The sequence below is a fragment of the Rhododendron vialii genome, chromosome 4a, assembly GCF_030253575.1.
Source record: "Rhododendron vialii isolate Sample 1 chromosome 4a, ASM3025357v1".
Taxonomy (NCBI): domain Eukaryota; kingdom Viridiplantae; phylum Streptophyta; class Magnoliopsida; order Ericales; family Ericaceae; genus Rhododendron; species Rhododendron vialii.
In genome coordinates, this window is record NC_080560.1 from 16,699,437 (window position 1) to 16,715,501 (window position 16,065).

Consider the following 16,065-nt stretch of genomic DNA (forward strand, 5'->3'; position numbering starts at 1 on the left):
TCTCTTAGAATGTATTCTAAAATCACCCAAAATAATATAGAACTCTGCAAACTAATGTAATATTTTTACCTCATAATTAAAAGTACTACTCGGTACTTAAGAAATGTAATTCTGAAATTTTTGTCGAACGCATTTCATATTGGAGGTTTTTCAGAAGAGAAGCTCATAAATTAGTGACTGAATCATAATATGATTCGACCATGCATTTAACGATATTGACAAGCTTTAATTTTTCCTATGGGTGAATTACACATTGGACCATTGAAATGAATGATTTGGATTATCAAGACAAACCATGGTAAATCTTATTTCTCCTCACATTTAGATTACCGTCACAATTATCCTTCAACCTCTCCCCATTCTCTCCAAACTTCTCTTTTATCTCTTTATTATACGTGCACCATTATACGTTTAATGTTTCTAAGCTAGGTTTAGTAAAACCTTATCCTATAAATACTCTAAGAATTCTAAAATCACCCAAAAAACATTAAACTCTCTGCAAACGATTTTAATATCTTTACTGCACTAAAATAGTACTCCAGCATTTAAGAAATCTAATTCTTGGATTTCTGTCGAACGAATTTCATAATGGAGGTTTTCAAAAGAGAAGCTCATAAACTAGTGACTGAATCATAATTTGAAGAGTTTTTTAATAAAAAATATCCCTCGAACTATCATCACTTTTTCTACTTCGTCCTCGACCTACCAAAACCACCAATTTCGTCCTCGAACTATCCAAAATCCACTTATTTCGTCTCAGCCCTAACTCCATCCACATTTTCCGTCAAAAACATAGCACTTGGCATATTCCCCCACCAATGTAAGGGCAAAATAGTACTTCCACCCTTCCCAACACATCTGGTGGCAAACCACCAAGACTGTGGCACAAATAATGATCTAGTGATGCGCCACCGCCACAGCATATGATGAGCTTGCTCATTTCCAGCACACGCTGCCACCACCGAGCCTCTTTTTTTTTTTTTTTTGCCACAATAAATAAATAAAGCATAGTATCACGCACATTGTGTCTGGTGGTTTTTGTGTGTGTGTGAGAGAGAGAGAGTTAAGCCGTATTTGGGAGTTAAGAGAGGAAATCCCATTTTTGCCCTTCATTATGTCATTTTCTTGGCATGTGCTGTGTATTTGGATGAAAAATGTGGATGGAGTTAGTGCTGGAACAAAATAAGTGGATTTTGGATTGTTCGAAGATGAAATAGAAAAAACGGTGATAGTTCGAGGGATCTTTCTTAAAAAACTCTAATTTGAATCACAAGTCTGCCTAAGTTAAAAGGATTAAAAAGGAGTGAGTGAGAAAATTATATTTAGTACTAATGCCTTGTCTGGTACGAATGAAAAACGAAGGAAAGAAAAAGAGAAAAAAAAAAACGAAAGGAAAAAGAATAAGAAAGTTTGAGGAAAGTTTATTGCTCGTAAGCCTTATTTTATAATTGTTTGATTATTACAGTATTTTTCTCTTTTTCATCACAAACCAAAAAAAGGAGGAGTTTTTTTTAATTTTTCTTTCCTTTCTTTTCCATAGTTACAAAACAAGGCATTAGTAACCTCAACCTCAAACCCCACCTGACGGCTAACAGCCGCCCCTACACTACACGAAGGAGAAGGCTGCGATTTGATCCGACTTTAAAACCAAGTTTAGGGTTTCTTTCGTCTCTTTCTTTCGATTTCCGCCCAATGCTGAAATCAGCAACGTCTCGACTCTCGGTTGCACGGGGCTTCATCAACCCCTCCCTCTCTCTCACGAGTAATACTTCAACCACCACAAGCTTCAATTCTCTCCCTCCTATTCCTAAGGTATCGCATTTCCCCTTCTCTCTGTTTCTGAATCTCCAGTTTCCGGACCTGATTCAATAATGGGTTCCGAAACGCTAAGTTTGAGGTTTAAAGTCACGTTAATCGGATATCAATTGATATGTGAAAACAAATCAAAATTGGTTTCTACGCACTCTATTAAAACCCAGCAAAATTCAATCCTGAGTTGTTTTTGTGATTCTATCATATTTTAGTTGGCATCCGACTAACATGATTTTAAATTTAAGCTTTTCGACGATTTCTACAATGTGAACGGAACTTATAATTAGGTCCGGCAAGGGCCAGAAAACCAACTGCATGGGGTGCATTTTTCGGGCAGAACTGCGGACAATCCTTCTGGATTTAGGGTAATGGTAATTGATATCATTTTTCGCTCGCAGCATCTCGGGTTGAGCATCAGGGGCGTGCGAGTGGGAGGGAGGGAGATTCCGGATAACAAGCGGGTGGAATACTCTTTACAGTACATCCATGGAATTGGCCGCACCAGAGCGCACCAAATCCTCTGTGACCTCAACATTGAGAACAAAATCACAAAGGACCTGTCCCAGCAGGAAATCAACTCGCTCCGGGATGAAGTTTCCAGCTACTTGATTGATTTCCAACTCGTAATACTTCTCTCTCACAAGCCCCTTTATTGATAGTTCTCTAGTTGTATTTATAATAGAGATAAAATTCTTTCCACCTGTGGAGGAAACTTTGGTTTTCCACCACCGCCCATTACGGGCTTCATCGGGCATTTTTTGTTGTAATCTGAATCGTTCATATTGTATGGCCTGTAGAATAGTATATTCACGCTAAAAATGAGCTTGATCGGACATCAATAGGTTTATTAAAAATCGAATTTCGATTTAGGAAATGGACAGTCATGGTAGTTTAACTTCAAAATCTATGACCATTTATTCTGTAAACCAAAATTCAAGTTTTGATATATTTATCGATATCCAATCAAGCTAATTTTTTTTTCGTGGATATACTGCTCTACTTACCCTACAGAATGGACAATTCAGATTATAACAAAAACAGTTTTGTGGGGCCCATAGTTGGTGGTGGAAACCATGGGATGATTTCCACCCATGGTGAATAGAATTTACTCTCTTTATAATAACTTCATACTATAAACTAACACCTCAGTTTGGTATGAGCAAGTTTTTGAAACTCGGTCACTATGTTTCAGGCATGCATTGCATTTTGGTAGAGGCTAGTAAATTTATTGTTCATGTACACATATATCTACTACCAAGTGATAGGTTCAATGGATAAGTGCTAAGTGCTAACTCGCTCAATTTTTGGGTTCAAGTCTCCATAACCATTTGTTGTGGCGAAATATACTATTTATTGCCTGTAGAACGCGATGTGAGTCATGTGACCTTAGCTTTGGCCTTGACATGAGTTTGGCCGGTCCTCTACAAATGACTCGGCGGTGCCAAGGGCAATACTCTTGGTTGATATGTGGAATATAGGTGGAGTATAGATATGTGGAGAAGTCCATATGCATATCTTTTGTTATTAGGAATATATTATGGCCCCTTTGGCCTAAATTTTATGCGTCTTTTTGACCAAGTCTCTTTTGTTTCTGTTAAATTCTACTAGATTCGAGTCAAATATTTAGATCAATCATTTGTCTCGACGAGGGGAATCAGGAAAAGTATAAACTATGGATCAAAGTTTAAAAAAGTTCATATAAGACGACGTAATTAGGGACGATGTGATGTAAATATTGTGACGGAAGCTAAAAAAAGGTAACTAAACAGTTGAATAATACCGACTGTCTTTCATTAAAATTAATTTAGTCCCTATGTACTCTATGTACCCATACATCTGTGAATAGACTATAACTCGTGGTTTTGGGTGCTTCAGATGCGATCCAATGATCTTGCCATTAAAAGGTTGAAGGATATTCAATGCTACAGGGGGATAAGGCACATTCAGGGGCTTCCTTGTAGAGGACAACGAACGAAAACCAATGCTCGGATCTGTCGGAAGGGAATGCATAGTGCATTGGATGGAAAGAAGGCACCTCGTTAACAGAAAATGGGTTTGTTACTTCTCTCAACTGATGGAAATTGATATGGGTTTTGTAGCTGGACCTTGTTGTAGTTGAAATTATACTGCTTTAAATTGGTGAAGTTGAATTATGATGTTTGGAATTGCAATTTGTTTAGTTTGTGTTCACTTTTGAAATGCAATGGTAAAATGCTTTTTCCTCCAGTCCTTTTGGTAGGAAACTCCTATTTGATCTGATTTCTGGTTGTTCACTTGTTCTGTAATTGGTTCATCATTGCAATGTACTTGTCCTGTTCTGTCTTCTGTTATGACATGACTAGACACAAGCTTTGGAATTTCATAGCAAAAGTTAATAAAAAAAAAAAATTAATGCATGTGATATACAGTAAACCACATAGGATCAAGAAATAAAGCTATTAGGTTTGTAGCCTGACTCATTTTCTGCAACTGTATACCTTGATAATTTATGAATCCTTGCTTAGTTTTCCCAATTCTCAAGATTTTCTTATGGTGGAATCCAGATAATGTCTCTGTCCCATGCCTTTTTGTAGCAGATGCCATTTTGTACGTATGTATAAATGTTTTGAAAGTTCTTGAGGCTTTGGATCAACCCCTGGATGACTTTTCCAACAGTTCAACTTCTGTCATAAATAGTGGAAGTTTATCCTTATATGGAAACGTTTTATTCTGATAATGTCAGTATTCACTTTGGAGACACTCCATAACTTGAAGCTCTTTTATTGCTCTTATGTGAAGAATATTGGTCGGTACATACATGCTTTTTCAAAAATTTGCTCTCTACATATACACTAGTGAATTTGTATTCAATTGCTGGAATTGTCGTTTGGAGGGTGGAAGTTGTGGTGGTTGGTGGGGGTGGGGTTGGGTGGGTTGAATAGGACAATTTAGGTTTGTATCTTTTCTGTTTACTCCTAAAATCCGTAATTCATGTATTCCTGATTTGACCACTAGGCCAGTGTTGTTGGTTCTTTGCATCTAGTTTTGGTGTGCATATGTTTTCAAATCTCAAATGTATGAAGGTTTTCCATAGTTGGTTTCAGACTTGCAATTAGGCACCAACTTCTAGTTTGCTGCTAATCTGATATGCAAATATAGATGGAACCTGCAAAAGACTAAATCATAATCCTTGAGGAAAAGAATTTCCACTTTCGATTCCTTTCCTCATTGTTTATCTTACAAGAAGAGATAATATCCGGACATCTTTCCACAACAAATGCAACTATGCTTCCTTTGGTATTTGCCATTGGCGACCTTTGCTTTGTTGTTTGTACCATCCTGTTCATCTGTTTGCTACGTAAGGTGGAGATGAAATAGCTTAACCTCTTGAATGATGCAAAACTGTCCGGTGTTACCCTAGATTGCATATCTAAATGTGAGGTATTGAAAGAACTGAGGCCCTTGAAATGGGGCTATGGGAACTGCCTCATAGCTTTCCTAACAATGCGTACATCTGTTGGTTTTTTGTAAACAAAGAAATTCACTGTTCTATGTTTCCATCAAGATACCTGTGCTGTGAAATTTATCCGCAGTTTATGACCTTATTGACCTTTTGGTGTTGAAATCTGCTGCATTACTTGAAAGCATAGGTAGTCATTGTAGGAGGATTTGATCTCCTATCATTTAGAATAAGAATGTAGTATGTACCTTCCCTCTCCTTTTCAATCAGAAGAATACTGGCTAAATCAGTAATTTAGTTTTGTTATGTATGGAATGATGCAGCAGGGCTTCATATAATTCACTAACACAAGTGAAGATTATGGTTGAGAACTTGAGATTAGCTATACAGGTTAGGACCTTATAGTGATTAGTAGAGATTTTATGTCATGGTTTTGCAACTTCTATGTTCCTTCTGTCATGCTTTTGGTCGCATTTGGCACTTCTGAGAATCCTGTCCTTGCCGTTACTGAGTAGCAAAACAACCATTGGGAACTAGGAGAGACTCAGCTCCAAAGTTATCCATGTAGACCACATAAGCAAACATCTCAGTAAAAAACCAGCTTGACAGAATAAAATTTGTTTACGTTCGAGGTTCAATCAACTTGATTTTCTGCAAAAGTATTCTTCTGCACGACACTTTCAAATGAAAGATAAAAGTTCAGCTCATCATCGTGGAGACCGTGGTAGAGCCCACAAATGAAAGTTTAAAAGACACGAAGGAGTACAGTGAGAGAAAGGGTGCATGGAGACGAATCGATCCCCTCTTCATGTCATGATTAGGAGGTTTCTAAACTGTGGACATAAGTACGAGGATACCCCACCTTGAGAATGATAGCGTTCTAGTATTCCATCATGGGGATGACGAGTAGATTTTAGCACCCAGAGTACTTGACGCCCCACTAGTACATGTGGTTACTAAAGGACTAAGTGTATGAAGCTTCTGCTGGTGCAGGTTTTGAGGAATTTGATGTCTAAGCAAAGAGAACGAAAATGTTATGATTCCAATCTCGAAATACTTTGTGGAAACAGTTGTGTGACAAGTAATTTTACCATTTGCCCGCTTCTGTCACAACCCTTTTTGTGCGCCCTTATCAGGCCTACTTCAATGTTCAAATATTTAATTTGCTGTGTTTGTTTCCCTTCTCAAAAAGAATTTTTCAAAAAATACCCCCTAGATTCCTCCTATTTCCAATATTTTTCTCTTTATCTCTCTCCACTTATTACCCCTACTATTTTTCAAAAAACTTTTCAAATTTCAATCCAAACAACTGCGATAGGAATATCACCAAACTTCTTAAGTCATCTTTCAGAAATCGTTGAGAATATCAATTATGTCTAAAATCATGCTGATAGGAAATCAATTGACACGTTTCTTTCAATGTGTTAAAAGTCAATTGAATTAGGCAAGTCACACATTCCTTTGTCCCCAAGAAGATTTGCACACTAGGATTTAAAGTCTTCCCGCCTTTAAGGATGGAGTCCAATTGTGTAATCGAGTATTCACGTTCAGAATTAGTACCAGTATTGCATATACACCTCAACACACACACACAGATGGATCAACTCGATCAATTCAAACCACCAATCTCATTTATCTCATCAGTTTATTGGAAGACGTTTACTCCTAAGTTCCGCCTTGTTTTGCTTCTTGTTCTCTTACTTTTACTTAATTCTATTCCATTCCTGATGGCGGCACGCTTCTCTGAAAGTGGTAAGCATAGAAATACTATGATGTTCTAAATCAAAAAAAAGTCGTGTACGCGAAAGCATGATCTAATGACTAAAAAATCATTAGAACGCCACTGTATGTAAAAATGAGTACAGATAATTTGAGCCCTTTTAATGTTAAAACCCTAATGTATGGTGGTTGTTTAGGATATTGATACTTAGAGCTGCTTTGGTTTAAATGACAGAACGCAGGTCAAGACTAGCTGGGGTGAAACCAAGTCAATTAGGTCAGAAACAATGGGGGCTGTTGTGATTCATGAGTTCACCAGAGCACCGTATCTCACCCTGCCTCTAACTATCATTACTAAAGAAAATGCTATACATAAAACAATCCAATATGCCTGGCCAAAGATGACTTAAGAATTTACTATCATGTGGGTTATCAAACTGGTGTTTTGCCTTTTTTTTTTTTTTTTTTCGTTGAGGAGTTTGTGTTACATGGTTGTGAACTGATGTTGGTCTTGTTTGTTGGTTTATGTTTTGTTATTGGAAAGATGTAAACTCTACCATATAAAAAATGTGATGTGTTACCAAGATATTGGTTGGTACGAACATGGAGCAAATCAATCTTGTCATGTACTATATAAATGTATTAAGTGAAACATCGTATGATACTCATAATATGATCACCAAATGCGATCATTGTTGCATTATTGTTGAGATTAACGTCGAGTAAGTGATGGGACATTTGATTCACAAAATTAAAGGCTCCGTTCAGTTGTCGGGAATTTTGTGTGAAAAATAGATTTCTAGGAAAAGTGAAGTGAGATGAAGTAACAGAATAGAATTTATTTTTCTGTGTGATCTTTTGACAAGCAATCTTGTAGGAAAATTAAAATTCATTTCTTTTGGCAAGATGTATTTTGCAGGGAATTTTTTTTTTTCAGTGAAAAAGTGGATTTTTTCATCCTTCCCATCCTTTTCGTGCAAGTGAACGGGGTCTAAGGAGATCGTTTGGGTAGAGTTTTAAGATGGAAACGCCTAACTATCATGTGGGTTATCAAACTGGTGTTTTGCCTTTTCCCATCCTTTTCGTGCAAGTGAACGGGGTCTAAGGAGATCGTTTGGGTAGAGTTTTAAGATGGAAACGCCTAACTACTGTGCCATTTGATGAACTCCATGGGAATGCATTTGGTGGCACGTCAATGTAATGCATGAATTTTGTGGCCGTGACATTGTTGTTAAACCATATTGTGGAAATTATTTGTCTACTGGGTTCACGTCGATAAGTGAGACGAGATTTAAAGTAGGAGTGCAAACGAGCAAGAGCCGAACCAAACTTTATAGTATTCAAGCTAGGTCTTGGAAGAGCGTTTTTAAACGAGCTGCGCTCTTAAGGAACCGGCCCAGTTTATTCACTAAACGAGCCTCTGCAAACGAGCCAAGCTTTTTCGACTCTTGTTGAGCTTCTACACAAGCCTAAAACTCGACCTCAAGTTCGGCTCGATAAATAAACGAGTCAAGCCGAGCCGCACTCTTAACGAACCGGGCCTCGAGCTACTCGCAAGCAACTCTGTTCATTTGCGTAACCCCTAATTGTAAGAAAGCAACGAAAGATTGGGTCTACAAGTAGTATAGTTTTTCAATCACAGAATATAGAGAGAATTTTGCATATGATTCCAATTTCGTAAAAAATTGATTTGTTACTCATTCATATTATCTTAATGGTCGTGAAGTAGTGACGAATCCAAAAATTTAACACAAGCCGGAGGGGCACTTATTAATCAAAAGTTTGAAAAAGCTCTCTCCATAATAATCCATTATTTCAAGTCCAAGTTTTATATGCTTTAGAGAGATGCGGTTTTTCATACAAATTGAAAAGCAATAATATCACACGAAATGAACAAATAAATTTGAAGATAGCAAAATCATACATTAAAACAGAAAAGAAATTAGGATTCAATGTTTTAAATTTCAAACAATAGTTTTTTTTTTAAAATATCAATCAAAATTGGGCAATCAAACGATTGGCCATAATAGATCAATCAACCCACAAATACTATCGTACACGTATAATTTATACTTCCTCCATTCTTTTTTAAGTGTCTCGCTTCGTAACTCCAACTTATTAAGAAAACATCATCATTACACCTTTCACATCAACTTTTACTTCCACTTTCCCTACTTACTCTCTATGGAGACATCATCATTACACTTTTACTCACTAACTTTTCAAAATGGAATATACTTTTAAGAGCAAAATGGAAAATGTACCAACTTTTACCCTCTAACTTTACAAAATGGACACTTATTAAGGGACATCCCAAATAGAATACTGAATTTTAAAAAAGGGACGGAGGGAGTATCTTATATTATCTTCACAGTCCAATACTTTTGTCTAATCTGTTTTTCTTATTAATTTCTTCTAGTCCCCACCAACATTTCCGACTTGTAGCTTTCTTTTTCCATTCGTCATATTGGGAGACACAACTACCGACCGATGAGAGTGAGCAATGAAACATAGATTAATATTGGGTAACTGCACTTACACTTCTGTACTATCACTGATTTGAAGATACATTCAATGCACTTCAAATTTAAGCACCTACATCCCTTTACTTTGAAGTGAAAGAAGAAGAATTTGCAATTATACCCCTTGTATTTTTACATATAAGAGGTGTAAGTGCTTAAATTTGAAGCTCAAGAGGTGCATCTTCAAATCAGTGATAGTACAGGAGATGTAAGTGCGAATTCCCCTTAATACTAGTATTAACTCAATCCTTCATGTCTCAAGGCATAGAAAGAACTCATAATTCCACCTTTGAACTAATTAAGATTTAAGTACTCTTGTAGTCCTCCACTCAAGGCTCCACCTTCTTAATTTGGTGCGCCCAGCACTTCATCTCCAAGCATCGAAAGTTTGGTCGCCTGCGCGTCAAGCACTCTAACTTCTCCTTCTTTGGTGGGCCACCAACCACTCCTTTGGTGTGCCAAGCATTTAAAGTCTGGTCGCATGCGCATCAAACACTCCACCTTCTTTGCCAAACATCTAAAGTCTAGTCGCCTGCGCGTCAAGCACTCCTCCTTCTTTGGTGCACCAAGCATCACAAGTCTGATCACCTGCGCGTCAAGTACTCCACCTTCTTTGGTGCGCCAAGCATCTGAAGTCTAGCCGCCTCCCAGGAATTGGAAGACCATTTCGAGATTTTCGAACATATTGATCAGAGTCATGATTTTTAACAAGCGGGATCACATATCTAGATTATGAGTTTAAATTATACACAACGTACTTCCGTGTATCCATATTCCATCCCTTGTTAAACGGTTGTCCACTAATTGACACCTCACCTGATATTTAATGAATCTATTTTTTTGCTAAGCCAGTCCACAAGGGGGATAAAGGGTTAGAGGATAAGACACAAGCATGTTTGTGAAACCATAGTTTGTGATAAATGATTCTGCGTGAATAGCTTTAATGGGCCTGGGTGGGCCCGGGGGTAAGTGGTGTTTTCAAGAGTACGTGGCTCTAGGATTTTCGGTCAACGGTTACAAAAATATAGAGAACTTTTTGTATACACGGCTCTATGCAAAATAAATGTTTTTATTTATATGCTTTAAAGTTTAGAGTGATGCGTTTTTCATACAAATTGAAAAGCAATAATATCACACGAAATGAACAAATATATTTGAAGATAGCAAAATCATACATTAAAACAGAAAAGAAATTAGGAATCAATGTTTTAAATTTCAAACAATAGATTTTTTTATATATCAATCAAAATTGGGCAATCAAACGATTTGTAGGAGTATTATCTTCATAGTCCATTAATTACTTTTGTCTAATCTGTTTTTCTTATTAATTTCTTCTAGTCCCCACTAACATTTCCGACTTGTAGCTTTCTTTTTCCATTCGACATACTTTGGAGACATAACCACTGATGAGAGTGAGAAATGGTTGTTGAAAATCATATTCGGCAGCATCCAATTACCGAAATATAATATTTTTTCCAACAGCTATTTTCCGAAAATGTATATTCGGCAGTTGTTTACCAAAAGTTGAACATATTTTCGACATGTTACTGAAATATAATTTTGTTTTCAACAGCTATTTACCGAAATGTTATGTATGATTTTCAACAACCATTTACCGAAATGTAGTAGGTTATGGGAGAAAATAAAGGGCTGCGAATAGCAGCGCCTGAAATGAAACATAGATTAATATTGGGTAATTTGCACTTAATCCCTGTACTATCACTGATTTGAAGATATATCCATTGCACTTCAAATATAAGCACCTACATCCCTTTACTTTGAAGTGAAAGAAGAAGAATTTTCACTTATACCCCTGTATTTTTACATATAAGAGGTGTAAGTGCTTAAATTTGAAGTACAAGGAGTGTATCTTCAAATCAGTAATAGTACAGGGGATGTAAGTGCAAATTTCCCTTAATACTACTTCACGACCATTGATGTCTCAAGGCACAGAAAGAACTCATAATTCTACCTTTGAACTAATTAAGATTTAAGTACTCTTGTAGTCCTCCACTCAAGGCTCCACCTTCTTAATTTGGTGCGCCCAGCACTTCACCTCCAAGCATCTAAAGTTTGGCTGCCTGCGCGTCAAGCGATCCAACTTCTTCTCCTTCTTTGATGGGTCACCAACCACTCCTTTGGTGCGCCAAGCATCTAAAGTCTGGTCGCCTGCGCGTCAAGCACTCCACCTTCTTTGCCAAACATTTAAAGTCTAGTCGCCTGCGCGTCAAGCACTCCTCATTCTTTGGTGCACCAAGCATCTTAAGTCTGGTTGCCTGCGTGTCAAGCACTCCACCTTCTTTGGTGTGCCAAGCATTTGAAGTCCAGCCGCCTCCCCGGAATTGGAAGATCATTTCGAGATTTTCGAACATAATGATCAGAGTCATGATTTTTAACAAGTGGGATCACATATCTAGATTATGAGTTTAAATTATACACAGCTTCCGTGTATCGATCCCTTGTTAAACGGTTGTCCAGTAACAAATTGACCCCTCACCTGATATTTAATGATTCTATTTTTTTGTTAAGCCAGTACAAGATAAAGGGTAAGAGGATAAGACACAAGCATGTTTGTGATAAATGATTCTGCGTGAATAGCTTTAATGGGCCCGGGTAAGTGGTGTTTTGACGAGTGGCTCTGGGATTTTCGGTCAACGGTTACAAAAATACAGAGAACTTTTTGTATACATAGCCCTATGCAAAATAAACGTATTTATTTTGTTTGAAAATTTATTGGGCCTAATTTATTTTGTTATGGTTCAGCTATGTTATCTAGTTACAAGCTTGATGCGGACGGCGAATTCAACTATATAAACTTGATGACGAGTTTCTTCAAGACGGAGAGAATGATGCATGCCAATATTCTAATTAATCTAGAAATCTACACTACAAAAAAAAAAGTATATTCGGTGACAAAAAAGTGGCGACAAAATCTAATTTCGCCGCTAAATGAGCATATTTGGTGACAAAAAAATAAATTCGTCACCAATTATATCTATTTAGCGACGGAAACAATATTTTCATCACCAAAGGTACCCATTGGATGATGAAATACATTTTTTTTGTTGCTGAAAGCATAAAAAAAGGGACGAAATTATTTTTCGACGCCAAAGATAACCATTTGGTGACAAAAAAAATATTTTGTCGCCAAATGGGGGGTCATTTGGTGACGAAATATCTTTTAGTCCCCAAATTGTTATCTTTGACGACAAAAATTATTTTGTATCCCTTTTTACGCTTTAGCAATGAAAAATGTATTTCGTTGCCAAATGAGTACCTTTGGTGACGAAATTTATAAATTGCGCTTTGTCACCAAATATATTTTGGGCATAACTCTTTGCTCAGAACTCCGATTGAGATAATTCAAATGAGATTTGAATAATATCCTAGAGCGTTGTAACTTTTATGTTTATCAAAATTGCTAATTTTAATATTTAAAGTTTCAAAATGACGTTCGAAATATATTTTAATGTTAAACGTATATGTTATATATATTAGATATTTCAAATATATTTAATATTGGGTAATTTGCACTTAATTCCTGTACTATCACTGATTTGAAGACACATCCATTGCACTTCAAATTTAAGCACCTACATCCCTTTACTTTGAAGCGAAAGAAGGAGAATTTGCACTTATACCCCCTGTATTTTTACATATAAGAGGTGTAAGTGCTTAAATTTGAAGTACAAGAAGTGTATCTTCAAATTAGTAATAGTACAGGGGATGTAAGTGTAAATTTCCCTTAATACTACTTCACGACCATTGATGTCTCAAGGCACAGAAAGAACTCATAATTCCACCTCTGAACTAATTAAGATTTAAGTACTCTTGTAGTCCTCCACTCAAGGCTCCACCTTCTTAATTTGGTGCGCCCGGCACTTCACCTCCAAGCATCTAAAGTTTGGCTGCGTCAAGCAATCCAACTTCTTCTCCTTCTTTGGTGGGTCACCAACCACTCTTTTGTTGTTCCAAGCATCTAAAGTTTGGTCGCATGCGCGTCAAGCATTCCACCTTCTTTGCCAAGCATCTAAAGTCTGGTCGCCTGCGCGTCAAGCACTCCTCATTCTTTGGTGCATCAAGCATTTAAAGTCTGGTCGTCTGCGCGTCAAGCACTCCACCTTCTTTGCCAAACATTTAAAGTCTGGTCGCCTGCGCATCAAGCACTCCTCATTCTTTGGTGCATCAAGCATCTCAAGTCCGGTCGCCTGCGCGTCAAGCACTCTACCTTCTTTGCCAAACATTTAAAGTCTGGTCGCCTGCGCGTCAAGCACTCCTCATTCTTTGGTGCATCAAGCATCTCAAGTCCGGTCGCCTGCGCGTCAAGCACTCCTCATTCTTTGGTGCATTAAGCACCTCAAGTCTGGTCGCCTGCGCGTCAAGCACTCCACCTTCTTTGGTGCGCCAAACATCTGAAGTCCAGTCGCCTCTCCGGAATTGGAGGACCATTTCGAGATTTTCGAACATAATGATAAGAGTCATGATTTTTAACAAGTGGGATCACATATCTAGATCATGAGTTTAAATTATACACCGCTTCCGTGTATCGACCCCTTGTTAAATGGTTGTCTACTAACAAATTGACACCTCACCTGATATTTAATGATTCTATTTTTTTGCTAAGCCAGTACAAGACAAAGGGTAAGAGGATAAGGCACAAGCATATTTGTGATAAATGATTCTGCGTGAATCGCTTTAATGGGCCCGGGTAAGTGGTGTTTTGACTGGGGCTGCAAACGAACCAAGCTGTTCGCGAGCCGATCGCAGCTCGGCTCGTTAATAACTCGTTCAAACTCGGTTCGAAAGTTAAAAGAAGAAGCTCGAGCCGATTTTTTCAGCTTGTTTTGTAAACGAGCCAAACTCGAGTTAGGATCAGCTCGGCTCGAGTCGGTTCACGAGCCAGGATATATACACTTAAGTTTAGGATTTTTATTGTAATTTCATAATTTGTTCTTTTCGTTTTCAGTTTCCAGTCAACCAAGGGAGGCGAGAGCACACGCACACCAACACCAGTACACCTCCGCTCCATAGGAGAATGAAAGATATATACCTTCACAATCAAAATATTTTTGGCTGTATTAAGCCTATGCGAGGATATATATACATTTTTCGTTGGTTTGTTGAAGCTCGTGAACAAGCTCGAGCTCGAGTCAAGCCAAGGCCCGCTCGACTCGTTAAGTTTCACTGAGCTCGAGCTCGAGCTCGTGTTCGTTAAAAACTTAATAAACAAACTTGAACATAGTAAAACTCGGCTCGGCTCGTTTGCAGCCCTAGTTTTGACGAGCGGCTCTAGGATTTTCGATCAACAGTTACATAAACATGGAGAACTTTTTGTATACATAGCTCTATGCAAAATAAACGTATTTATCTTGTTTGAAAATTTATTGGGCCTAATTTATTTTGTTATGGTTCAACTATGTTATCTAGTTACAAGCTTGATGCGGACGGCGAATTCAACTATATAAACACGAGGATGAGTTTCTTCAAGGCGAAGAGAATGATGCATGCCGATATTCTAATTAATCTAGAAATCTACACTACAAAAAAACAGTATATTCGGTGACAAAAAAGTGGCGACAAAATTTAATTTTGCCGCTAAATGAGTATATTTGGTGACAAAAAAATAAATTCGTCACCAATTATATCTATTTAGCAACGGAAACAATATTTTCATCACCAAAGGTACCCATTGGACGATGAAATACATTTTTTTTGGTTGCTGAAAGCATAAAAAAAGGGACGAAATTATTTTTTGACGCAAAAGATAACCATTTGGTGACAAAAAAATTATTTTGTCGCCAAATGGGGGGTCATTTGGTGATGAAATATCTTTTCGTCCCCAAATTGTTATCTTTGACGACAAAAAATATTTTGTATCCCTTTTTACGCTTTCAGCAATGAAAAATGTATTTCGTTGCCGAATGAGTACCTTTGGTGACGAAATTTATAAATTGCGCTTTGTCACCAAATATATTTTGGGCATAACTCTTTGCTCAGAACTCCAATTGAGATAATTCAAATGAGGTTTGAATAATATCCTAAAGCGTTGTAACTTTCATATTTATGAAAATTACTAATTTTAATATTTAAAGTTTCAAAAGTACGTTCGAAATATATTTTAATGTTAAACGTATATGTTGTATATTAGATATTTCAAATATATACTGAACAATGTGGTGCAGTTAAAGTTTCAAATATATACACCTCAACACACACACACAGAGATGGATCAACTCGATCAAATTCAAACCACCAATCTCATTTATCTCATCAGTTTAATAGCCTTGTTTTGCTTCTTGTTCTCTTACTTTTACTTAATTCGATTCCATTCCTGATGGCGGCATGCTTCTCTAAAAGCGGTAAGCATATCAGTACTATGATGTTCTAAATCCAAAAAAAAAATCGTGTGCGCAAAAGCTTGATCTAATGGCTAAAAATTCATTACAACGCCACTGTGTGTAAAAATGAGTACAGATAATTTGAGCCCTTTTAATGTACCAGTATCATTTCTGTTTAATGTATGGTACTTAGAGGTGCTTCGGTTTAAATGACAGAATGCAGGTCAAGACTAGC

General features: G+C 37.2%; 1 protein-coding gene across 2 annotated transcripts; it reads left to right on the plus strand.

Annotated features, from left to right (window-relative positions):
• The first annotated feature begins 1,629 nt into the window (after nucleotides 1-1,629).
• LOC131322726 (small ribosomal subunit protein uS13c-like) lies at nucleotides 1,630-16,065 on the plus strand. 2 transcript variants are annotated; one of them, XM_058354146.1, is made up of 4 exons: nucleotides 1,630-1,812; nucleotides 2,211-2,435; nucleotides 3,688-3,865; nucleotides 16,047-16,065. In XM_058354146.1, exons 1-3 carry the CDS (start codon nucleotides 1,693-1,695, stop codon nucleotides 3,853-3,855), a joined length of 513 nt encoding a protein of 170 aa, XP_058210129.1. In that variant the 5' UTR covers nucleotides 1,630-1,692; the 3' UTR covers nucleotides 3,856-3,865; nucleotides 16,047-16,065. The 2 variants fall into 2 exon arrangements, with proteins under 2 accessions (XP_058210129.1, XP_058210128.1); XM_058354145.1 differs by lacking the exon at nucleotides 16,047-16,065 and adding an exon at nucleotides 7,206-7,624 and having other exon boundaries at nucleotides 1,631-1,812.